The sequence below is a fragment of the Symsagittifera roscoffensis genome, chromosome 1 (genome assembly GCF_963678635.1).
Source record: "Symsagittifera roscoffensis chromosome 1, txSymRosc1.1, whole genome shotgun sequence".
NCBI classification, from domain to species: domain Eukaryota; kingdom Metazoa; phylum Xenacoelomorpha; order Acoela; family Convolutidae; genus Symsagittifera; species Symsagittifera roscoffensis.
Window position 1 is genome coordinate 70,386,612 of NC_087062.1, and position 25,734 is coordinate 70,412,345.

At 34.6% G+C, this 25,734-nt stretch overlaps 1 protein-coding gene across 1 annotated transcript in view; it reads left to right on the forward strand.

Moving 5' to 3' along the window:
* The window catches only part of LOC134856964 (muscarinic acetylcholine receptor M1-like), an 80,992-nt gene that overhangs the window by 47,845 nt on the left and 7,413 nt on the right, over positions 1–25,734 (forward strand). Inside the window, exon 7 of the mRNA XM_063873275.1 lies at positions 21,240–21,583. Within this exon, the coding sequence (XP_063729345.1) occupies positions 21,240–21,583 (344 nt within the window). The remainder of the gene's footprint in view (positions 1–21,239; positions 21,584–25,734) is intronic.

Genomic DNA, 25,734 nt, shown 5'->3' on the forward strand with positions numbered 1-25,734 from the left:
CTTCATCGGGTAAAAAAAGTAAACCATGTTGTAAGATGGGACACTTTGCAAAAAAGTGTCGAAGTCCTTTAAACAACCACAACACAGGTAATAGTAGATTTAATAAAAGAGTAAACTATCATGCTAATTCGTGTCAGTTCTCAGAATGGGAAAAAGAAGTTGTCAATTAGGAATAAATTTTGCATCAAGCCTTGTCGGCATGGCCGCAGCATGGAAAACTGTCTTCATTGATGGCACTGAGATGAAAATGCATATGGACACAGGTGCTGATACAACAATGATATGGTCGCCCATCTGAAATAAGTTTGGAAGACTTAATTTTGACAAAACTGCTCGGACTCTACAAGCATACGATAGACACAAACTCTTAGTCAAATGAACAGCTTTTAGCCACCTGACATGAAATGGTTGACACTATTCAATGCTACTTTTGGCAGTTGTGCCATCCAACAAGACTGCAGACTCCTAAATCTCTTACCAATCCTTTATTCGATACATGGGCCCTCAGTGAAATTGTCGAAAATCAAAGGATACAAGGTCCTGGTGAAATTGAAGCCTTGAGCATTTATACTTTTGTGGAGCACGCAAAATTCCGCTGCCGCTGCAGTAAAAACAAAGCCACAGGACATAGTCAAACAGGGAGTCCTCGAGCTAGTGCAGCTCGGCGGAGTTGCCATTGCATCATCAATCGTGTGGCAGTGGAAAAAATGGTGGTCTCAGACTTTTTGCCGAGTCCTCAAGCTACCTTCACCTCAAGGGCAAGCTAATTAAAGAAGAATTACCATTACCCGACAAGAAGACAAGTTTCCACAACTTCCATGGATCCAGGTTCTTCAGCGGAATTGACCTCTCAGACGCTTACCATCAAATCGGACTTGATGATGAAGCAAGAGAATTGTGCACAATAAACACCCAAAAGGCGCTGTTCAAGATGTGGCGACTACCTCAATGGTGGAAAAACTCTTGCCCTATCTTTCAAAATTGCACCACGAAACTGCACTGTGTCAAAGGAATCAAATGCGCGCTTACTTTGCAAAACGACCGGCTTGTCTTTGGAATTTCACAGGAGCAATACAAAAAAACTATGACGGTAGTCAATGGACGACTCATAGAAAAAAATCACCATCAACGAGACCAAGTCAAACTCGACACCACTCTCAACTGTTTCTTTTTAGACTATTCAGTTTCAACTAATGGAATTAAGTCTGAGGATAGACCTGTTGAAAAACTTGGAGCACAGGATACCCGCGAACCAGAACGAACTTCAATCATTTTATTGACTGGCCAACTTCTACGGACAAAGGATTCCGAACTTTGCCACCAAGATGTTCCCACTCAAGGACGTACAGAGTCAAGTCTTTTAATGGAGCCCTATTGGTTGCAATTCACTTTCCAAAAAAACTTCTAGAAATAGTTTCTTTTTCATTTTCGAGGAACGCTAGTCTGAATTTTTGTTTTCAGAAAAAAATTAGTTAAAAATTTATAATTGTGTGAGGTTTTGTGAAATCAATTAAGTTAGGACTCTTAGTATCAAACCTAAAGAGAATACTTGATTGAACGGATCTGCTGCTGCGAATTAAAATGGTTCAGAGGCAATTCTTTATTTATTGCTGCCCAGAGGCAATTCTTTATTGATTATCGGTTGAGTTTAACCAACTGTCACATTGTGTCAGCAATGACAAATTCTCATGATATTAAAAAATTCTGTCCATGAATGAGATGCTGTCGATTGTATTTTTGGTATAAAATACTAAAATGGGAACGCGTGAACAAAAAAGATAATTATCCCTAGTGATAATTCTTGTTTTTATGTACACTTTTCCCATTGATAACAACTGTACCCACCAACCAAATCTTAGGTAAATTATCAATTTGATTGATCTCAATTAAATCTTCATAATAAATCTCCTGCACTGCACCAACCGATAACAACAGTCTTCAGACTGAAAAGTTGAAACAAAAAAACCTAATAACTCATTAGATCTTACAAAATCTGATAAGGCATTGGCTTGGCTGGTTGCTTTGCTTGGACGAGCACGCTCAGAGATTAAAAGCGACCAGTCTGCAGACGGAATGAATCTCGCAGACCTTCAAAACACGATTTTATCTATCAACCAATGAGCAGTACAAGCAAACTTGAAGTTGAGGAGTCTTCTTTCATCAAAAAATCTCTGCAAAATGACGTTCAATGAGATCATTGTTTCCCTAGGAGGTTACTGCAGACCGACAGAACATGTGTTCGTTGCTGAACGGGCCAAACTCCTAGAGATAATTAAGAATCAAGGAGAGTCTGACGACAATTTTTTTTCGAAGACTTCAAGAAGCTGATCAGTAAGGTAATTTCTCTGAACTTAAAAGCACCACTGATGCAAAAAACGAAATGAAACGAAAGAAGTTTATCTGAAATATGGAAAAAAATCATCAGAGTCTTAACTCAAGTTTCTTCAGTCAAGTAGAGTTGAAACAGAAATAATCCTTACCGATATGAAAACTGTATTAGAGTTTAGCGATCGAGCACAGTTTTTCCTGTGAACTCTAAGGTTAATGTTAGAGAAAAAAAAGCATTCAAATCTAAGTCAATCTTTAAAAAACAACGAAATGCTAATAAAGCTTACAATGGCAATAACACGGAATATCCAAACTGCGGCAAAAAACCACACGGCAATAAATCTTGTGCTTCATCGGGTAAAAAAAGTAAACCATGTTGTAAGATGGGACACTTTGCAAAAAAGTGTCGAAGTCCTTTAAACAACCACAACACAGGTAATAGTAGATTTAATAAGAGAGTAAACTATCATGCTAATTCGTGTCAGTTCTCAGAATGGGAAAAAGAAGTTGTCAATTAGGAATAAATTTTGCATCAAGCCTTGTCGGCATGGCCGCAGCATGGAAAACTGTCTTCATTGATGGCACTGAGATGAAAATGCATATGGACACAGGTGCTGATACAACAATGATATGGTCGCCCATCTGAAATAAGTTTGGAAGACTTAATTTTGACAAAACTGCTCGGACTCTACAAGCATACGATAGACACAAACTCTTAGTCAAATGAACAGCTTTTAGCGACCTGACATGAAATGGTTGACACTATTCAATGCTACTTTTGGCAGTTGTGCCATCCAACAAGACTGCAGACTCCTAAATCTCTTACCAATCGTTTCTTCGATACATGGGCCCTCGGTGAAATTGTCAAAGGATACAAGGTCCTGGTGAAATTGAAGCCTTGAGCATACATACTTTTCTGAGGAGCACGCAAAATTCCGCTGCCGCTGCAGTAAAAACAAAGCTACAGGACATAGTCAAACAGGGAGTCCTCGAGCTAGTGCAGCTCGGCGGAGTTGCCAATACATCATCAATCGTGTGGCAGTGGAAAAAATGGTGGTCTCAGACTTTTTGCCGCCTCCTCAAGCTACGTTCACCTCAAGGGCAAGCTAATTGAAGAAGAATTACCATTACCCAACAAGAAGACAAGTTTCCACAACTTCCCTGGATCCAGGTTCTTCAGCGGAATTGACCTCTCAGACGCTTACCATCGAATCGGACTTGATGATGAAGCAAGAGAATTGTGCACAATAAACACCCAAAAGGCGCTGTTCAAGATGTGGCGACTACCTCAATGGTGGAAAAACTCTTGCAAAATTGCACCACGAAACTGCACTGTGTCAAAGGAATCAAATGCGTGGTTACTTTGCAAAACGACCTGCTTGTCTTTGGAATTTCACAGGAGCAATACAAAAAAACTATGACGGTAGTCAATGGACGACTCAGAGAAAAAAATCACCATCAACGAGACCAAGTCAAACTCGACACCACTCTCAACTGTTTCTTTTTAGACTATTCAGTTTCAGCTAATGGAATTAAGTCTGAGGATAGACTTGTTGAAAAACTTGGAGCACAGGATACCCGCGAACCAGAACGAACTTCAATCATTTTATTGACTGGCAAACTTCTACGGACAAAGGATTCCGAACTTTGCCACCAAGATGTTCCCACTCAATGAGTCAAGTCTTTTAATGGACAGATTAACTTAACAAAAGCTTTCAGAATATCAAACAAGAACTCTGCTCGAAACCAAGCGTGCAACCCTACTACCTGGACCTTGCGATGCAGGCAGTTGGCGGTGTTTTCTCTTAAGTAGAACATCCAGTGGTCTAGTTTCGAGGAAATTATCATCAGCTGAGCACAATTGCTCCAACCTAGTATGAGGCACTTTGGCAATCGTGTTTGTGATCACATGACTGAAATGGCTGTTACTAGGCCGCAAGTTCACTCCTCGAATAGATCACAAACCCTTGCAGTATCTCTTCGCGCCAGACGGAGAGATACCGAAAACAGCATCGCTATTAGCATCGCAGATAGGCTATTAAGCTGATGGGATTCGTTTGCAAACCGAGTTATATGTGCGAGGAGAGCCAATCCCACGAATGGACGCTATGAGCCGACTGTGTTTCGATCACGAGACAAAAGAAAAGGAAAAAATTGGTTTCTCTCAGAGTGACATCTTTTTTGCACACACGCAGACAACCAAGCTGAACGACATCAAAAGCGACCTCCATTTGAATCAAACATTTTAAGATGTCTTCAAGTGGCTACAATGTGGTTATTGGAGACTATGATCGGAAGCTACATCAAACTTCAAGGAGGGAGCTGAAACATTGAAAATACGAGAAGGCATCATCTACAGGGCGTTGTACATTTCGTACTGCCGAAATTCAGAAAACAAATTATGGGCGATCCGCACAAGGCGCTTCCAAAACAACGGGGAACAGAATGTTTATTTGGTGGTCTCTGAGAATGTTTATTTGGTGGCCTGGCATGTCATAAAACGTTGAGCGACTTGTCTCAAGATGCGAGATCTTCAAAAGAACAGACCATCGCTTGTGACAAACAATTACAAAGTGACCAGAGGCAGACGTATGGGAACGAATCCGTACATAAGGTGTGAGTCCACATCAGAAACAACGGAAGATATTAGTTGCTGTGGATGCAGGGAGTGGTTGGATCGAATTTTTCCCGACCAATGATCGAACTACTCTAACTGTCAAAAAATGCCTTTTAGCAGTTTTTGCATGATTTGGAGTACCCAAAATTGTAATCTCTGACAACAGAACCAAGTTTATGAGCGTTGATTTCAAAACCTGGTGCAAGTCTTCAGATTTCACAAAAAGAATCACCGATCTACCACCTGAGAGTGAATGGATTAGCAGAAAGAGCAGTCCAGACGAAAAAACGCGCATGAAAGCATGGCAAAAAAGTTTACATCTCAGTTTTTTTTTTGCGTTTCTCAAACGATCACTAATGACGTATAGAAAAATGTCCAGAAAGAGGAAAAACGCCAGCAGTGTTTTTTTTGGACAAAAAATCGAATTACCTACCATCATAGATGAAAAATGAAAACGAAGAGCAACTTTCACCAACCCCAGGCGACCAACCTGAACCGGTATCAGAACAACCCAAATGATTATGAAATTTCAGGAAGGCAACTAAACGCTACGGAGATCCTATCTCGACAGATCTTCTTAGACAAGGAGGGAGGATGTGATGAACTAAGAAATCATCCAAATTAAAACTCTTAGTATGAAACTTAAAGCGAATAATTACATGAACTTATCAGATCTAATGAAGCGTATTTTTTTATTGCTGTCTCTTTATTATCAGTTGAATTGAACCAACTGCCACATCATATCAACCATAACAGATTCTCATGATTTTAATCAATCCAAATCTATGATGTAGTTTACGGATGTCTTTTTGGTAAAAATTTACAAATTTTTGAACGCGTGAACAAAAAAGATATTTATCCCTTGTGTTTTATCTTGTTTTATTGAATTTTTTTCCTCTGACAACAACTACAAATACCAACTAAACTTTCGATAGATTATCACTAACATCGATTTCAATGAAATGTCAATAACAAATCTCTTGCCTTGCACTGATCTTCAACAGAATACTGATTTTCCTCCCTTAATTTGTACAAAAGAACAATTTCAGCACCATTTTTTTTACTTTCCATTTTTATTACTTTCCATTCTCGCAGTGATTCAAAGATTATTCTGCTATCTCCTATCACAATTTCAATTTACAAAAAATTTTTTAAAAAAATTCGAAGCGTTTTACCTATCTTTTCTAGCAAAACATTTTCATTTTTGCTGCGCAGCAATTGGCTCTTCTTGAAATTGAATTTCAAGCATTCGTTATTGTTTTTATCCAACGTCTTTTTGAAAAAACTTAGAACCTCCGAACTGAGTTCCGACCAATGCGAATACTGAACAATAGATGCCCTATGACCGAGAGTGGCTCTTAAGAGGCTCAAAAATTTTTAAGATTGAGCGGCCTCAAAACCAAGCAATTTAACCTTTTTAAAATTATAATTGACTAAAAATCTGCAATGTATGTTTAGTATAAAACGGTTAGAAAACTCATAGTCAGTTGAAAGTGCAAATTTGATCACTTTTATTTTAATTTAAAAAATTTTTTTGCTGTCAAATGAAAAAAATCAGATCAAACTTAGTTTGTTAAGTCTGTTAGCTCCTCAGCAACTGATTCAAAAGATCAAATTACCAAAACCCCTTTAAGTAGGCGAAGTTAAGATCTCGCTCACTATCATTTAAGTTTGGTAAAATCAGTTCAGCGCTTCCTTTAAACTGCTGGGCTGTTATTGAGGGGAAATTCAGGCCTCGAACCAAAATCACGTTCTTTCTCCAAAATCAATTTAAGGTGAAAGATTTAAGCTTGGTCCGATGCGAAAACAACTTTAGTAACTAATTATTCCGAGTTTTGAAGAAAGTGAAGAATATATTTGCTTGGGGTGATTTTTTGCAGACCATTTTTACAAAATTTTGGCCCCTTGGGGGTTTGATTGCTCGATCGGCATGTGTGCACACCACCCGAGCCAAGTATGCACACCACTATAGTAACCTAACACGAGTCTGTCGAAACTGCTTGTTGTATACCATTCACGTGGCGAATAATCCGGCACTACAAATAATCCGGCACTATAAAATTTTGATTTCAGTACCAGTCTTACTAAAACTGAGAAAATCTAATCAAATCTAATCAAATAATAATCAATATTAATCTCTCTCTTTGAGAAAAATTGAAACTAATTTATCAAAGCTTGTTCGACTAAAATCTTGATTTAGAAGATCTGTATTTCTTTACAATTAAACTCAATTTTTTTTACCATAAACTATAGTTTATTTGTTATGCACAAAAACTTCATTTAAAGTGATCATAACTAAAAATGATTTCTTTTGTTTACCCATATTGTCTTCGAACTTGCGCTTGAATTGCTTTTCACAGGCGTTGGTGTATGTGAAAATCAGAAAATATAATGTAGCAGTTTTCCAATCAATTCAAGTTGTATTGAAGTTTTTAAATTATTTTCACTTTTTGACAACCAAAATTGATTCATGGTGCACATTTTTAGTTTTTTGATTCACCAATATATCAGCTCAATTATTAAGTTTCTTGGTTTATTTGAGTTCCTTTTCACCTACCGCGCGGAATATTCATTTACTATGAATGGATCTCTTTAACAATTTTGTTTCGTGGTAGGAAACTGTGTTCTGATATACCAAAGCGTGACAAGACTATTTGATTTTAGAGATCTTGTTATTGACGAAAAAAGAACGCATAGTATAAAACTAGAATAAACTTTTGTTGTGGTGAAATTTTGGCAAACAAAATAACTTTTTCATTTATAATAAAAATTATATATGATTCAAATTGTTTTGTTTTTCAAACTAATTTTAACCAATTTATGTGTCTACATATCAATATACAATAAATTATCTTAATTTTAATAACCAATAAATCATAATAAAAATCGATAAATCAGTTTTTACTAATCAATCGATTAAAACTTCTTTGTACCATTAGTTTTGGTATTATAATCAAACATAATTGACAAAAATGACAAAATCATGTGTTATAATCAATTATATGGCCCTAAACTTGTATGCGGGCGAACACAAGTCCAATGCAGACAGTTTGTTGTTCTGACCGTTCAAAAATGGGGAGGAATTTTTTATTTGGATGTGTTGTAGTTTTTTTCTTTTTTTTTCACAAAAAATCAGCTACAACAATTAATCATCGGAAAGATTTGAGTGATACATCATTTTAAAGCCCTTTCACTTGTGATTTGAATTTGCGATTTGTGATTAGCAATTTTGAAAGAATTTTTTGAGAAAAATTGAGTTGAGAAAAGTTGTTTGAAAATTTATTATGCTCATTTTTTAAATTTTTCTTGAGTAAATTTAGTGTTTGGATTTTTTAGTGCTATTTTGGGAATCAAAATTTCAAAAAGTTTGAGATTTCCTTCAAACAAAAAATTAGAAAAAGTATTGTATTTTTTTTTAAATTTCTGTTTCGTTTTCCCAATATTTTTTTTTCAAAAACCATTGTTTTGTTTGCCTCTTTTAATATGACTGTCGAATATGCCTAAAATATTGTTCACGTCAGATCACTTAATCATTCCAGGCAGAAAAAGCTACACCAATTGAAAAAAAAAATGGTAGAGTCATGAAGACTATGGTCGGAACATTCTGTGATACTTACATAGCAACTGGCTATCCTTGTAAACATATTTAAGTTCGGCTCCGAAGAGTATTGAACTCGGGCAACCCGTTTTTACAAATTTTGTCATTCAGTCAGAATTCACTATTCATACAACCGATGGAAAAAAAGTGATAAAATTATCCAGTTTCGGACAGTTTGAAGGGCATTGATTAATTGAGAGCTTTTGTGAATCATCTATATCTTAAAATTGCAAACCGGAGACTGCTTTTTGCGTTCAGAATACTTTCCGATGTGTATTCTTAAGTACCAGAATAATAAACCAGTTCCGTTTTTACCAAAAAAAGTGGTCGCTTTGTACAAAAAATTGTTTCAGTGATCAAAGACTACTGTTTCGTTTATCTCGGCTAAAAGTCTCCGGTGGGTTTGTACGCGCGCTGATTTTCGTGAAAAACCCAAACCCGCAACTTTGGTAACCGCAACTTTTGGCGCGACTACGGTGGTCATTATTTCGATCCTGAGGCTGTTTGGTTTTATGCTTTTTGAACAATAAGCAATTAGTTCAACAATTAATTGGCTCCAAAAAAGAATCAGATCCATATTGATTAACTGAAAAAATAAGAACTACAGGGCAGTATCCTGTTTTTCTTTTAGTTAAGAGACGCTCTGATAGTTTTACCTCCGCAAAACTAGTGTGCAACTCAAATCTTTGTCAAAAATGATAAGGTAACCAATGTCAATCTCCTAAGCTCAAAACCATTAAGTTATGGTGCTTACGATTAATAGAATTTTATCGTAAGATTCCAATAAACCTGGGAGTTTTGAGATTTTTAGTTCAGATTTCCACAATTAAGAAACAAGTTAAAAATAGCAAATGGTACCAAACTACAAGGGTAAGTTTATAGCTTAGACTAATTTGTTCTGGACGTGTTTCTGACACGTGGGCAAAATGGGTGGTACTTAGTTGATATTAACTCATGTTGCGACATCCCCTTTCTGTAATTAAAACCCTACCGCTCTCTTGCCTAAAAACAAGATTCCGCCTATCTTTAGTACTTTATGAATGGTAAATGGGATGTGTTTTTATCTGGTTTAGACCGGTAGACATATTTTGATATGGTTCAAAAGACAGACATTGTTTTTACCCTGTTTTTAAGGGTGCTGGTTACAATAAGAAAAACAACCTTTTGAAGATTCATGAAAGAGTGCCGTTGAATGGGCATCATTTAGAACTACTCGATGAATCAATCGATATTATGAAATGAATCGGTATTTGGAACCTAATCTTTCCATAAATATTACATGTTCAATAAAGACGCATAGACTCAAGTGCGTAGAAAGGTAACTTCAATAGAGCTTTGATTACTTCTCTCCACGGCTATTTTTTTGGAAAAGTCATCAACCAGATTGGTTACAAGACATCCTGTTTACGTTAACCTTAGATAGAAAGTTTTTTATCAGAATTTAAGTCAAGGGTGCAAGGGGAGAGGCGCAAATATAAAACTCATTTGCTCAAAATTGTTTATCTTTTCAAAAGGGGTCTGATATTTCATCCGGTTTCAAAAAGGAAATGAACTCTCAAATTTATTAACACGGGCCAAACGATTTCTATGATTTTTACAGTGTCATAGCGGTTTGGACTCCCAAAAACACAAAAACCACTGTTTTTGGTATAAACCAACAAAAATCAAACAGATGAAAAAAATACAAGTAAAAAATGGATAAAAAACAGCTCTACGGCAAAAATAGGTGATGGAGACTTTTACCTGCAGTAAGACGCGGATCTAGGATTTTCTCGACGGCGGGGGGGGGATGCTATTTACAAAAAATATATGTCCTGAAATGTCTTAAAATAGTGCCTAAGAGGGAACATCCACCCTCTTCCTGCCCTTAATCCGCCTCTACATGCAGGTCTTATTTCAAAAAGTTTGAAGTTGGGTCAAAACTAACAAAAGAAAAGGGCAAAAAAGCTAAAATTTGGTATACAGTGACCTATGCATACGACTCTTTTGCAGTTCAGTTCCATTAGATGCAGGCGCGGATCTAGGAACTTCTCGAGGGGGAGGGGGAGGATTTTCAAAAAAAAAATTTGTCCACTTTTTTTTTTAGGTCGACCGAATTAATTTTCTGAGCTCTCCCAAACCACTATAAAGACCCTAAGTTGACCAAATTTTCTGCGCCGCAGTCAATTTTTTTTTAAAAAAAAAGGCCAAAAAAAGCGTTTTTAGGCCCTTTTTGGAAAATTTCGACCAATAAATCGCGTTTTTTTGGCGCGCCATCCCCCCTCAAAGTTTGTTTTAAAAAACAATGGCGCCACAGACGTCTTTAAAAAAGTTTTAAGGTCATTCAGCCAAAAATGGATATCTCAGAATAGTAAAAAGGGGAACCCTTTGGGTCGGCAGGGGGTCAAATTCCTGAGGCTTGAGCGTCAGCCCCTGCCCCTCTCCCCCCTAAATCCGCCACTGATTAGATGGGTAAAATTAAAGGATAGACGATTGGGACAACACCCCCATTAAAATCGACGTTACTGAAACGTTCTTAGTCAATAAAATGGGGTTGACTTTCTTTCGATTAGCAAACCTTTTCTCGATAAAGGCTATATTATTTTTAATGGTCCTCCATTTAAGCTATTAAAACTAAAGGCTGTAATCAGGTATCAGTTAACGAGTTTACAAAATTTAATTGAGAGTTAACATAAAAATAAAAAAGACTTAGTTCTCCCCGGTAATAGTACTCCAGCATACCATTGCAAAATTATATCCAAAAGGGATCTATTAATTGTCTTCTGATGGGAAATTTTTCAAAAGTTTGAAATGTTTGTTGAAAAACTTCTAAATGAATTTTTTATGATACTAGCAGAGGAAAGGTCATATTTTTCATTTTTTTCAACTGAGTACCAGTAAAAGTTTTTCTTAAAGCTATATGAATGTTGCCAGGTACTACAATTATTGAAATTTTGCACGCGAGCTCTTTTTTTTCTAGTATAAGCATACCAACCTTTTTATAGTTGTGATTTGATCGATATTCAAAAATTTCCAAAAATTTTGCTCAGTTTCTAGAAAAAATAGTTAGAAAGTGTTTGTTTTCATATTACTCTTCATGTTGCTTTATTAATTGTGAAAGATTTTGTTATAAGCTTTTGCGTTAATGAAGCCATTGATACTTTGTTTTGAGCTAAACTTGAGTTACCCCATGTACAACAACTGCAATGATTTGAAAAAAAAATTGAAAAGGATATTACTTTGGTTTTGGTTTCGTATTTTGTTTTAGCTAGTCACGAGTAGCGCACTTGCACAAAATTGTGAATTTTGCCTTTGGTCGGAACCTTCTAGGCTAATAGTACAGCAACCACGTATCCTTGTTACCTTTTGGTTTCATGTTTCGAAGCTGCTATTAAATGTTCTATGATAGATTTTTATTGAATAAGTTATCTCAATAAGGTCAAAAAAGTGTTGGTCAAAACAGTTGGTAAATCTGTGGAAAATGCCGATGTCCAAGAAACATCGTTGTTTTTTAGAAAAAAAATATATAGCAGGGAAGGAGTAAGGTTGGTTATTCAGTCGACAGGAAATTAAACCGACGGGAGTTCCAGGCAAACATTTTCAAAACTGGGAAAATTAGACTATAAAAAGGATCAACTGTGGAGAATAAGCCTCATAAACTTTTCACAGATGTTTAGAATTAAGCATTCATGCTCTTTCTCCAAAGCAATTCTTTTGAAATCCCAAAGCTCGGGGGCGGCTGTTTTAGGCAAAAACTATATTAGGCGAAAATAAAAGTGTTAAAATAAGGCGAAAATTTTGATTGAAAAAGTGTACTTTTTAGCAAAAACTGTATGTGATTACTTAAGTCATTCCATTGCTACATACAAATACACGTAATATTATTGAAACAGCTAATCAACGAAAAAATAGTTACCGCTGCAGTCGCGCCATTGTATTGCGAGCTTGCCAACATAGGGTAGGACTCTTTACGAAAATTAGAGCCGGTTATCGCCGCGTAGCGCGTCCACCGGCGACCTTGAATCGACAAACCGCTTTGTTTTCTTTAAACGCTTCTTGTCAATGTCGTCTGGAAAGTTAGGGGGATTTTTGATAAAATATACACTTTTATTATCAAAGTTTTCGCCTAAGTTTAACACTTTTCAGTTCGCCTAATATATACAGCCCCCAAAGCAAGTTCAGTGTAGAAAATATACAATCGGAGCATATACAGAAGCAATACTAGCCTAGATGAATTTTTCCTGCTCGGCAAATAATTAAGATAAAATTTCCAGACAGCGTTGTGGTTCACGGATGTTCAGCCTACTTTAAGCTTGTTAAATAAAAAAGTCAGAGTGGACTCAATTTATGAAATATGAACACACTGATAGAAATTATAATCATAAATTCCCAATAAAAAACTATGAAATTTTGACTGAATATCTCAAAAATTGTTTGCAAGGCGTTTTTTATTATGTTTATGTCATTTAGAGTATCATATAGCTCCCATCCATCTTATGTAGTGTTAAAAAAACTACGGGATATGATGGTTTTTTTTGCGCCATGTTGAAAACACCTTGATTTAAGAATTGACACAAACCAGTAAATTGTTTATATGTCCACGTTGATTGAAGGTTGAAGCGCCAGTTGTTTTTCTAGGCTTCTTTGAACTAAAAGAACAGAAAAACAAAAAATTTGTTAACGAAAATAACTCCTGGAAAATTTCACTTTTCCCTTTCACGTTTCGATTTCAGTTTTAAAAAACTATTTCAACTTTGCTTCAATGCTGATTTAAATTAAACGTACAAAACGTTCAGCATAGAAATGTTTTAACGCAATTTTAAATTGGCTTGAGATAAGATACAAAAGAAGAGAACAAAAAATGAAAATTGTTTGGATTTTCACCACAGAATTATTATAGTGTAATATATTTTTGGGAAATTTGGAACCCAAATTTAACGTCAAAATGGTTCATATACGTTTTTCTTAGTTAACTAAGAATTACGCTTATGCTACGAAGTGAATTGATAAACAATTGTTTTAGAAGAAGCCTCTTACACAGCCCTACAACGTTTCAGAAGGATAAAATTGTCAAAAACGGGTAGAAACCGTCTTAAGTTTGTTTTTAAGCAAAGGTTATCAGTTTTATATAATAAAAAGGACTTTCTTGGTCTATCAAGTAAAAAAGTATTCTCTTAAACACAGTTTTGGAGATTTCATCTTTCTGAAAATTCAATGGGCTGTGTCAGAGGCTTCTTCTAATACAAGTTTCTTATCAATTAATTCGCTAGTTTTTATAATTCTTAGCGTTTCCCAAAATTAAATTGCACCAGTTTAAGTTGAATCAACCCTGTATAATGCAAGGAAATTTGGCAGGGTGAACAAACTTACAATTGGAAGATATGTTTTTTCGCTTTTGTGCACTAAGCCATACTAATGGGTAAAACAATTAAAAAATGAAAAAAAAGAAAAGCCGGGAAAAGTGAAAAAGAGCCGATAATACACGTTAAAATTGATAACCGCATAATTGGCGTTTTTTCATATATATTACGGAAATTCTTTAATCTTCTTACATTTTTCAATCGGTAAACTTTGCTTTATACTATAAAAAGAAAAAAATTGCAAAATTAAGGTCTTACGTTTTGTTTAGTTTTTACTTAGGTTTCAAAAAACGACAGTGGGTTTGCTCTGATTGAAAGTCACTGAACATAGTTCAGACTTTTATATAGGTCGTGCTAATTTTTTTTCAAGGAAAGTCTTACAATGCTCCTTTAACTAAAGAAGTGCAACCATACCTTAAAATGAACATATGAAAGCCCTTAGATATGTATGCGCTTTTTTAGTTGAATTCAAGTACATTCCTAAGGAGGTAAGCCAAATGCTCTCAAATTTTTAAACGTGATAGCAAAAAAAATGATCGGTTTCTAGTTTAAAAAGTGAATTGTACTCAAAGTGGAGCAAAAACTTTTAAGAATAACCCAATTTTCTCAAATTTTGTCTCAAATTCAGTCGAAAAACTGCCAAAAAAATTGCTCCTGAATTGCTTTGAGGCCATTTATGTATAAGTTTAACGTTGGACTTTTTTCCAACAGTCCGTTGGCTTGGTCGATAATCTTTAAATTTGGCACTGCTGGTTTTAAAAAAGCTCAAATCGGGCTCGGGTTTTTTGACAAACTAACTTGGAGTTTTGTAATTTCAAATCGACTATTTTCTGGAGGGGGATGGGAGGACGGATTTCCAAAAAACCAATCCAAAATTAGGTTGACAAACTCTGTGACTCCAATTAGCCTAATTTAAACCATTTTTTTTGTGCCGCAGGCAAGATTTGAAAAAAAATGCACAGAAAAGCATTTTAAATTTTTTTTGGAAAGGCTCATAAAAATTTCTTTTTTCTGGCGCGCTCTCCCCCCTCAAAATTACTATATAATCACTGAAAGGTTTAGGATCGCTCAGTCAAAAATGGAAGCCCTAAAGTCGCCCCTTAATCGGCTACTGTTTTCGATTTTTCTACTTTATTCCACCCAAAATAATTTAACAGTGCATCTCTAATACTTTCACGCCTCGTTCAAATCAAAGTTTTGAAATATATAGAATTTGAAAAAATCACCTAGGAGCATTTTAATTCCTAATCTTTTAATTTGAGATTTTCAAAAAGACCTAGATTTATTGAAAGCCGTGAATGACAAATTGAATCAAGACTGCTCATATCAGCGCGAAGCTCTGAATTTTCTCACTGCATTTAAGAGATGGAGAAAAATGGATGAAAATTCCAAAAAAAGGAAAAAGAAGTATCTTTTTGAAGATCATCCCTCACACGTTAGGTAAAATACAAAGTGATATACATTGCAAAGTCTTAAATCAACCACACTTTTCAAACCACCATAAGTTTACAGAAAATGAACGCAGGTGATCTCAGGACAGCAATACTTTTCCAATGATATAACAAATTCAGTCAAAATTACGAGTTCAAAACTTTGTGTAGAGAAAAAAATACACCTCGAGCACAGATATTCCCTTATTTTCTCCCAAAAAAGATTCGGAACAATAATTTAATTTCACGGAATCAACCAATTGGCCTAAAAAAGGATTGCAATCGAGCTCAGATTTGAAAATTGCTTGTCCTAAATTTTTGTAAAAGTGGCTGAATCATGGTTTCTTGGCTCTTTAAAAAGGCTGTAGAGGCGGTTGTTAGAGACAGTAGCCACTAAGTGGACACTTTCAAGTTCTGTAGCTAAGCCGATTAGTACTTGTGACGACTTGTGTACTTTTAAAAAGAAAACTGCTGAAAACAATAAATGCAATTTAGATAAAACCTGGCAATTACAAAAAAAACAATTCCGATAGTTGAAAGATTGTGTTACGCACTAACGACAATGCCAGAAGCTTGCTTATTTTTATATAAATTGACTGGAATAACTCTAATTCAAGCTTCAGTAACGATGTTTCAATCACAATATTTTGTTCCGACTATTTCTGAAGAAAATGACGGATTATTTTTTGGGGTGGTTTTTTTCTTCAGACAATTTTCGACTCCTTCAGGAGCAATTTTGACAAAATTTTTTATATTAGTCGAAAGATATTGTTGTGTTCAGCTCAAATTAAAAAAAAAATCATCATCTTTCTTTTTTTTTGAGTAAAGATATGGGGATTCTAAGATTGCCTATTTGCCCATTTTCGGACAATAAACGAGCAATAAATTTCCTGCTATTAACACGTAAGCATATAAAAAATTGTTCCAAATTGCATTGATGCATGTCAATTGATCAATTTAAAACTTTGCTTATATAAAACATATCACCTTGTGGAGGACCATTTTCGAAAAAATCTCAACAAAATTGCATTTTTTCCATTTTTTTTGAAAACTTCATTAACTATTTTAATTTAAACTACCCGTTAGTAATTCAAATTCAGTCGGAACATCATCGTCTATGCCTTGATATAAGCGGTCTTGTTGTTACTTTAAGTTTTCATATATGAGCTCAACAAGACTGCTTGTATCAGGTCGAAGCCCTTAAATGTCCCGATTTCCTTTTATCATATCGGGCTCGGGTTTTTTTGACAAACTAACTTGAGTTTTGTAATTTCAAATCTACTATTTTCTGGAGGGGGACGGGTGGACGGATTTCCAAAAAACTAATCAACAATTAGGTTGACAAACTCTGTGACTCCAATTAGCCCAATTGAAACCAACTTTTTTGTGCCGCACGCAAGATTTGAAAAAAATACACAGAAAAGCAGTTTAAAATTTTTTTGGAAAGGCTTATAAAAATTTCTTTTTTTCTGGCGCGCTCTCTCCCCTCAAAATTACTATATAATCACTGAAAGGTTTAGGATCGCTCAATCAAAAATGGGAGCCCTAAAGTCGCCCCCTTAATCGGCTACTGTTTTCAATTTTTCTACTTTATTCCACCCAAAATAGTTTAACAGTGCATCTCTAATACTTTCACGCCTCGTTAAAATCAAAGTTTTGGAATGTATAGAATTTGAAAAACCCACCTATGAGCATTTTAATTCCTACTCTTTTAATTTGAGATTTACAAAAAGACCTAGATTTATTGAGAGCCCTGAATGACAAATTGAATCAAGACTGCTCATATCAGCGCGAAGCTCTGAATTTTCTCACTGCATTTAAGAGCTATGGAGAAAAATGGATGAAAATTCCAAAAAAAGGAAAAAGAAGTATCTTTATGAAGATCATCCTTCACACGTTAGGTAAAATACAAAGTGATATATTTTGCAAAGTCTTAAATCAACCAAACTTTTCAAACCACCATAAGTTTACAGAAAATGAACACAGGTGATCTCAGGACAGCAATACTTTTCCAATGATATAACAAGTTCAGTCAAAATTACGAGTTCAAAACTTTGTGTAGAGAAAAAAATACACCTCGAGCACAAATATTGCGTAGTTTTCTCCCAAAAAATATTCGGAACAATAATTTAATTTCACGGAATCAACCAATTGGCCTAAAAAAGGATTGCAATCGAGCTCAGATTTGAAAATTGCTTGTCCTAAATTTTTGTAAAAGTGGCTGAATCATGGTTTCTTGGCTCTTTAAAAAGGCTGTAGAGGCGGTTGTTAGAGACAGTAGCCACTAAGTGGACACTTTCAAGTTCTGTAGCTAAGCCGATTAGTACTTGTGACGACTTGTGTATTTTAAAAAAAAACTGCTGAAAACAATAACTGCAATTTAAATAGAACCTGGCAATTACAAAAAAAACAATTCCGATAGTTGAAAGATTGTGTTACGCACTAATCACAATGCCAGAATCTCGCTTATATCTATATAAATTGATTGGAATAACTCTAATTCAAGCTTCAGTAACGATGTTTCAAACACAATTTTTTGTTCCGACTATTTCTGAAGAAAATGACGGATTATTTTTTGGGTTGGTTTTTTTCTTCAGACAATTTTCGACTCTTTCAGTAGCAATTTTGACAAAAATTTTTTATATTAGTCGAAAGATTTTGTTGTGTTCAGCTCAAATTAAAAATTTTATCATCTTTGTTTTTTTGAGTAAAGATATGGGGATTTTAAGATTGCCAATTTGCCCATTTTCGGACAATAAACGTGCGATAAATTTCCTGCTATTAACACGTAAGCATATAAGAAATAGTTCCAAATTGCATTGATGCATGTCAATTGATCAATTTAAAACTATGCTTTTATAAAAACATATCACCTTGTGGAGGATCATTTTCGAAAAAATCTCAACAAAATTGAAATTTTTCCAGTTTTTTTGGAAACTTCATTAACTATTTTATTTTAAAATACCCGTTAGTAATTCAAATTCAGTCGGAACATCCTGGTCTAAGCCTTGATATAAGCAGTCTTGTTGATACTTTAAGTTTTCATATATGAGCTAAACAAGACTGCTTGTATCAGGTCGAAGCCCTTAAATGTCCCGACTTCATTTTAGGATCCAAGGAGAAGTGTTGCTTTCAAATATTGATGAAAACCTCAGAAAACAAATGTTAAAAAAAAACAAAATTTTTAGAAAGTGTTTTTTGAAATCATCCATATAAACGCTTTATTGGGCAAATTTGGCAAAGTATTGAACAAGCCAAAAAGCGTGGCTTAATTCAGTTTGGAACGATTCCCAAAATGGGTCAAATCTCCGCTTTCACTAAACATATGGTGCGTTAACTGACTGTCGGAAATCGGCAATGTTGCAACGCCTATAGTTTTATAAAAGTTGATCACTCGTGAAATTTGTTTTTATATTTGAGCTCAGGACAACAACTTTTTTGATTTTACCTAACAATTCCTCCCCCGCGCTTCAAGAAAGGAAGGGAGATTGTTAAGTAGACTGAATCAGCGCAACCAATTTTCGACCAATCAGAAAGCAGCAAAACACGCATTTTCCATGAAACGCTCTAGTGCTAATTTACCGTTTTGTATAGGTGTGCAGTTTTTCTAGTAAAAACCATAGGAGAGATATTGTTAAGTAGATGCTACTTTACATTATAACGGACAATTTCAATAAAATTTAGAGTTTTACTTTATAATCTAATAACAATTTCAATTTTTATTAACAAAAATAGATTCTGCTCCGTTTTACTAGTTATTCAATTGTCCAATTTTACCACAAAATGTTTTTAGGTAAACTATTTCCACGAATCTTTCTGTTTTTAATTTTTTGTATTAAACTGACGACCAAATATTTGATAAACATTTGAATAGCCCAGGAAATTTTTTTTATAAAATCTACTTCACTCCAATCTAATCAAGTTTCCAAACAGTTAAAATGAAATGTTTTCTCTTTGGGGTTTTCGGAAAATAAACGATGATCTTGCTGAAACTTTTTTCAATAACTTATTAGGTCATATAATGGGATGCAAATTTGGTACAAAGAAATCACTTTTTCCCTAAATATAATTAACAACAAGCAATAATAAATTCTGAAACTAATCTATCAAAAAAAGGCTTGTCATCGAAAGTTATTGATCGGAAAAAACATTGGAGCTCAGTCATATGACAAAAAAACTGGAACTTTCTGAATGCAAATTGTTTTGTATCCTTTTTACTATTCAAAGAGACATTAAGTTTTTTCCACTTTTGCAGAATAGATTCTGAAGCGTTGATTTCGAGCAAGGTGGACATTGTTAAATCCTAAAAATCAAAAACGGACATCAATTGACTCTTCTTAACAAATCATGAGTTCAGCACCTTAAGGCGGCAAATATTCATTGATATAAAGGAATTTTACAGATCAAAGTTAAACAAAAAAGCTATATGAAAGGTCTTGTTATGATAGTTTTAAGAGGTTTTGATAAGTTTTGTCGCAATTGTGCATATTTACAAAATTTATAGGGCGTATCTCAGGGTTAACACCAAATCAGGCCATTTTTGGTTAAACTGTGCTCCTACCTCATTCGCTGAATAAATTTTGATACAATTGGTTGCGCATAAACCATTCCAAAACTGAAAAACTCTATGCCATCCTTCGACCGGATTGTTGGTTTGCTGATTTCCATTCATCGCATGCTGCACTGATTCCGTATAGCTGGATGGAAATTTGGATATGTTCGTAGAGTTCTATATATTTATTCCGTCACCCACGTTTTATTTGAAATGAACGAAATAACGCCGGAGCTGTTCATTCTCAGTTGCTGTCGAGTACAGAGCTTCTTATGCCAACTTCAAGTCGCATTGACGATTGAGAGCCACAGCAGTAAAGGATTTCGTTTTCCTTCTTAGTTCTTTTCTTGTCTCAACCCCCAGTCCTATTTGTTTTTTTGCCTGCGCACAATGAAACACTCCTTTTTACAGACGCCAGGGGGGTATTCCGATTTGAAGGCAGAATTGGCTGCTTGTTTGAAATCAATAGCAATTTCGGCTCTAATAGCGGGTTAGTTCACGTAACAGCCGTAAAGCTTGTTGAGCCTGCTGTTGAGTTTTTTTACTGTGACAGAAAGTAAACCATTGGGAGGGAGCAGTTGTTTGTGACAGCATGTAGAATAAATACTTGACAAAAAAAAACTTTTAAATATTCGAACTTCCTTTTATTTTTCATCTTCAAAGATCAAGATTCGTTTTCCGATTTTTAGTGGGTGTTACGGGTCTTAGTTGAGAGGTAATTAAAGGATTATCTTACGAGCTTATTGCGAGTTATCGCGTTTTGCGATTTGCCGGAATTGCTAATTTATACAAGTTGTCTTCTTTACGAGTTGTGTTTTTCCTTGCGAAATTTCGTGTTACTCGAAAAGAAGATGGTAACTAAAACGATTTAAGTATCAGAAACGTTTGAATGAGATGGTTATTTTTTTTATTGAGAGAATCAGAAATTTCAGTTGAACAAAAGTTCAGTACGTCCAAGCAATAGCTAACAGATGTTTAAAAGTTATTATCATATGTAATTTTAATTTTAATCCTATATAAAAAACATAAAAGCTATCCCACATCCGCGGAAGCATGGCAGTTTGTTTAATCAAGTCTTGCTGTAATAAAATCAATTGTTTTACTGTCGGATAGTTTTTAAGTCATAATATTTAATTTTTATCTCGTACTATAAGAAATCATCCTGAAACTGCTCTTTTTCATCCCCCCACTTGCGAATAAGGGAAAAAGAGCCCTTTGAACTCCCCACGATCAGATTTTTTAGATATTTCAATAACTCATCCTCGGTAAGGAGATTTTTAATTGTTATCTGGACAGGGTTAATTTTAACTTGATCACAAACCGCACATCATCCTCTCTATTTGCAGAACTAACAATGGGTTTGGTTTTTTTTAAGGACACGAGAACTGTGGTAGCAATCCTGCAATTGTGGTCACCCCAACCGAGGAAGAGGCGGAGGAGGAGGGGGAGAACGGAAACGTAAAAAAATGCGAGCAAGGAAATCAACCCAAATTCAACCTCATTTCAAGCCTCATCCCGCGAAGCACAATTAAGCGATTCTCAAATTCAAGCAACACTTCACAGCAGAAACTGATGAACCACAAGGTCAATGACCGAAAAGCGATGAAAACTCTGACCTTTTTATTGGGGGCGTTCATAATTTGTTGGACTCCCTGGAACATTGCGGAAATAATCAATGGATTTTGGGGTCCAAAGACAGTCAACTATCATGTATATCAGGTAATAGTAGAAAAACAAAACAGTTACGATTAAGAACTGAAATTACTAGTTTGGTATCAAATTTTTTATCGAAAGGGTCTTTATGCAATTTTCATTATCTGAATTTAACTACTCAAATCATGTCGCAGGTTCCAACTTGTTTACACCGTCGAAAATCTTCAAAATACTCTTGAAAAAAAGATAAAATTTTAGTTGTGCAGGTCTCTAGATTGATGTTTTTGATTTTTATCCTTCTAACAAAGATTAAATTTTATTGTCGGATATTATCGAATCACTTATTGTCGGATATTTAAGTTCATCTTTATCGAATCACTTATTGTCGGATATTTAAGTTCATCTTTACACTGATAACTAAATTTAAAAAAAACTTCTGTGTTGATTTCTTAATGCGAAAAAACCGATTTTTGTATTTCTTTTTGATCAGGGCAAATTTGCCTGTGTTCTAAAATTCAGTGTCTTTTAATAGGCTTCAAAAGGACTGGGTGCTGGTTTTATTCCCTGCAAGGCTAGTAAAAAAAACTCAACCGCCTTACTGGCAACGTGCTTTTTTCGATATTCGATAAAATAGTTCAAAAAGGTTTGCTTTATTTGAAGAAATCCGACCTTGAAAAAACAAAAACAATTAGACACATATTTGAAAAATTGAAAAATTATTGTCCAGTTTTTCAGTTTTTTTTCCATTTTACAATAACACTACAGTTTAAAATATTTCATTTAAGGTTTAACCAGTAAGCTGACAAAAAGATCAAACGCAAACCAAGACAAATCTGCTCGTATCAGGGCGAAGCCCTGAATGTTCCGACTGCCTTTTAAAGTCAATGGAGCAGTAATTAAAAAATTAAAAGTAATAAAAAAATGATATTTTTTTTCTCTAAGATTTGAGGTTTTTTTGTGAAAATCATCCCCCCACTCGCCATATAAAGTACAAAAGGATAGATTTCGCTCCTTGTAACAAATCAATTATGGCATATAAGCTCCTTTCCACCAATTTGGAACAATTTCTAAGACGGATTAAATCTCCGCTTACGCGTTAATAGCGCGAAATATATCGCGCATTAATTGTCCCAAAATGGCCAAAATAGCAATTTTTGAAGCCTCATATTTTTACAAAAATTGATCACAGGTGAAATGATTTTTCAAATTTAAGCTCAAGACAACAATATGTTTTGAATGTTATAACAAAATTCCGTCAAAAACAGCTCGTTAAAAATTCGAAATTTGTCTGAAGAAGAAAAAAACCTACACCATGCACAAACATTCCTTTACTTTCGTAACGAAAGTCGGAACAAAAACTTGATCAAAAAATTTCAAATCAATAAAAAAGCTAGATGACAAAACTCAGCTTACTTATAATTGAATGGTTGATTCATTTCACTAGTTGTGTTGTCGATTCTAAAATTTCTTTCCATCGATTAGACCGTGAAATTAAAAAAATATATATCTATTTATCTACTCCTAGATCTTCTCTGCATTTAAACCATTCTACTTGTTAATGGCTTTGTTGATACAAAATGATTCCCGATAACATTAGGCGGATAATAATTGAATTTATCGCGCGTTCATTGTCCCATATTGGCCAAAATGGCAATCTGAAAACCCCCATAACTTTACGAAAAATAATCACAGGTAAAATATATCTTTTCAAATTTAAGCTCAGGACAACAGTACCTTTTGAATGAAAAAAAAAATTCCGTCAGAAATAGCTGGTCAAAAAGTCGAAATTTGTCTGAAGAAAAAAAAAGCAAACCCACCCCGAGCACAAATCTTCCGTTACTTTCGAAGCGCAAGTCGGAACAAAAACGAAAACGGTAGCGGTAAAAAAAATAAACTTTTATTGTTTAGTTATCTTTTATCGGTTTGAAAAATTTTCAAAAATAATTCAACAAACCAGGGATATTTTTCTGATACAGGATCTGTTTAACTGCTCCTCCGAGCCGGGTTAAAGCTATTTAGATAATTATCGCTAATTCATTAAAAAAATGTTTCATAGACAGTTTCTTCGATGATTCAGTATTGATTCACAAGGTCGGCTAACTTACAAATGGCTATAAACAGCCTGAGGAAATTGCGGAAACCCTCAGTTGTAAACAAAGCACAGAGAAGCTTATGATTAAGTGCAAACAACTATCACCAACTGATTGTTGTTCACGGATGCGTAAGAGCAATTTTTTAAGAAAAAAAATTGCTCATATTCAAATTTAAATGACTTTCTTATGACTTTTTTTGTAGATCTTGCTTGATAATTTATCAAAAAAGCAGCAATGAAGTAAAGGCAGCTAAACCTTAGTTGAATTGTCGGTAACTATAATTGAATTTTCAACCCCAAACTTACTGAGTTTTTACTTTTATTGATTTTTACTCATTCGTCTACAAATAACTATGCATTCTAAACACGGCCCTTTCATTTTTCCAAAAAACGAATTTTTAATTTTTAAAAAGATATATAATTATTTGATCAAATTGCGCTAGAAATGTTACGCACTGAAGTTTGTTTATTGAATCAGCAGTATAAAATCAAAATCAGTGTTAAATTATTTTTTGAAATTTCAAGTTTTCGAAATCTGAAATTTATACAGTAAACGATTTCTAAAGAATTAACAAATGCATATGAGAGACACTTATTTAGGGGCAAAAAAAACTAATTGTTAAGAAAGTTTCAAAATAACCTTGAAAATAAACTTTTCGATCCATTTTTTAAGGTGTACTCAGTTTTTGTTGAACGCAATCAGGAACAAAATAAATAATAAAATTTAAATAAAGCGCTTCTTTTTTTCATTCAAGTCAAAAAATTTTTAAATGGCTATTTTAAAGTTTTTATCAGTGACGGTTGCGTCAAAAACGTTAGCTTTCTGGTACAAAATTTGTGACCATTTTTGTTAATACTTCCATCTAAGTTGATTGTCGTCAAGTTTAAGCTTGCCAGTTTTTATACTAAGAAGTTCAACATTTAAGATGTTTTTGAAAACTGAAGGCGCTATATAAAAAACGTAAATAGATTTACAAAACGACACATCTAAGAACTTATTAATCATACATGTACAATTTTGGTAGCGCCGACGCGAATGGTCACCATAAGGCTACAAGCCTGTTAGCAGGTGCTCTTTATTTGAGAGCAATTTGAAAAGTGAGAACCAAGTTTTTTGTTTTTTGTTCGATTTAAAATTACCCGTTTTTATCAGACTGTTTCTATCCGATATTTCTGAAAACTAAAAGCGCTATTTTTTCTCAATTTCTGAAAACTTTTTGCACATTTAGAGGAGATTAGAAAAATCCAATTACTGTTTCATTCATCAAATTGGCCAGTCTATTTTTGCGTGATTTTTGATTTACGCTTAAAAGTTGAAAATCAGCACGGCAAATTCAAAAATCCAAACTGTGATTTTCAGTCTGCAATTCACAATCGAATTTTACTTCGTGAATAATCTTGAAAATAAACTTTTCGATCCATTTTTTAAGGTGTACTCAATTTTTGTTGAACGCAATCAGCTTGTAAGTTTTTGACTTGAATCGAAATCGAATACACCTGTCCTAACTTTTCTTGAGAGTGAATGTGCTTCAATTGCCCACAATTTATCACCATTCGCTACAACTAGGATAAAACAGAAAAAAAATATTAATAAAGCAAACCCACCCCGAGCACAAATCTTCCGTTACTTTCGAAGCGCAAGTCGGAACAAAAACGAAAACGGTAGCGGTAAAAAAAATAAACTTTTATTGTTTAGTTATCTTTTATCGGTTTGAAAAATTTTCAAAAATAATTCAACAAACCAGGGATATTTTTCTGATACAGGATCTGTTTAACTGCTCCTCCGAGCCGGGTTAAAGCTATTTAGATAATTATCGCTAATTCATTAAAAAAATGTTTCATAGACAGTTTCTTCGATGATTCAGTATTGATTCACAAGGTCGGCTAACTTACAAATGGCTATAAACAGCCTGAGGAAATTGCGGAAACCCTCAGTTGTAAACAAAGCCCAGAGAAGCTTATGATTAAGTGCAAACAACTATCACCAACTGATTGTTGTTCACGGATGCGTAAGAGCAATTTTTTAAGAAAAAAAATTGCTCATATTCAAATTTAAATGACTTTCTTATGACTTTTTTGTAGATCTTGCTTGATAATTTATCAAAAAAGCAGCAATGAAGTAAAG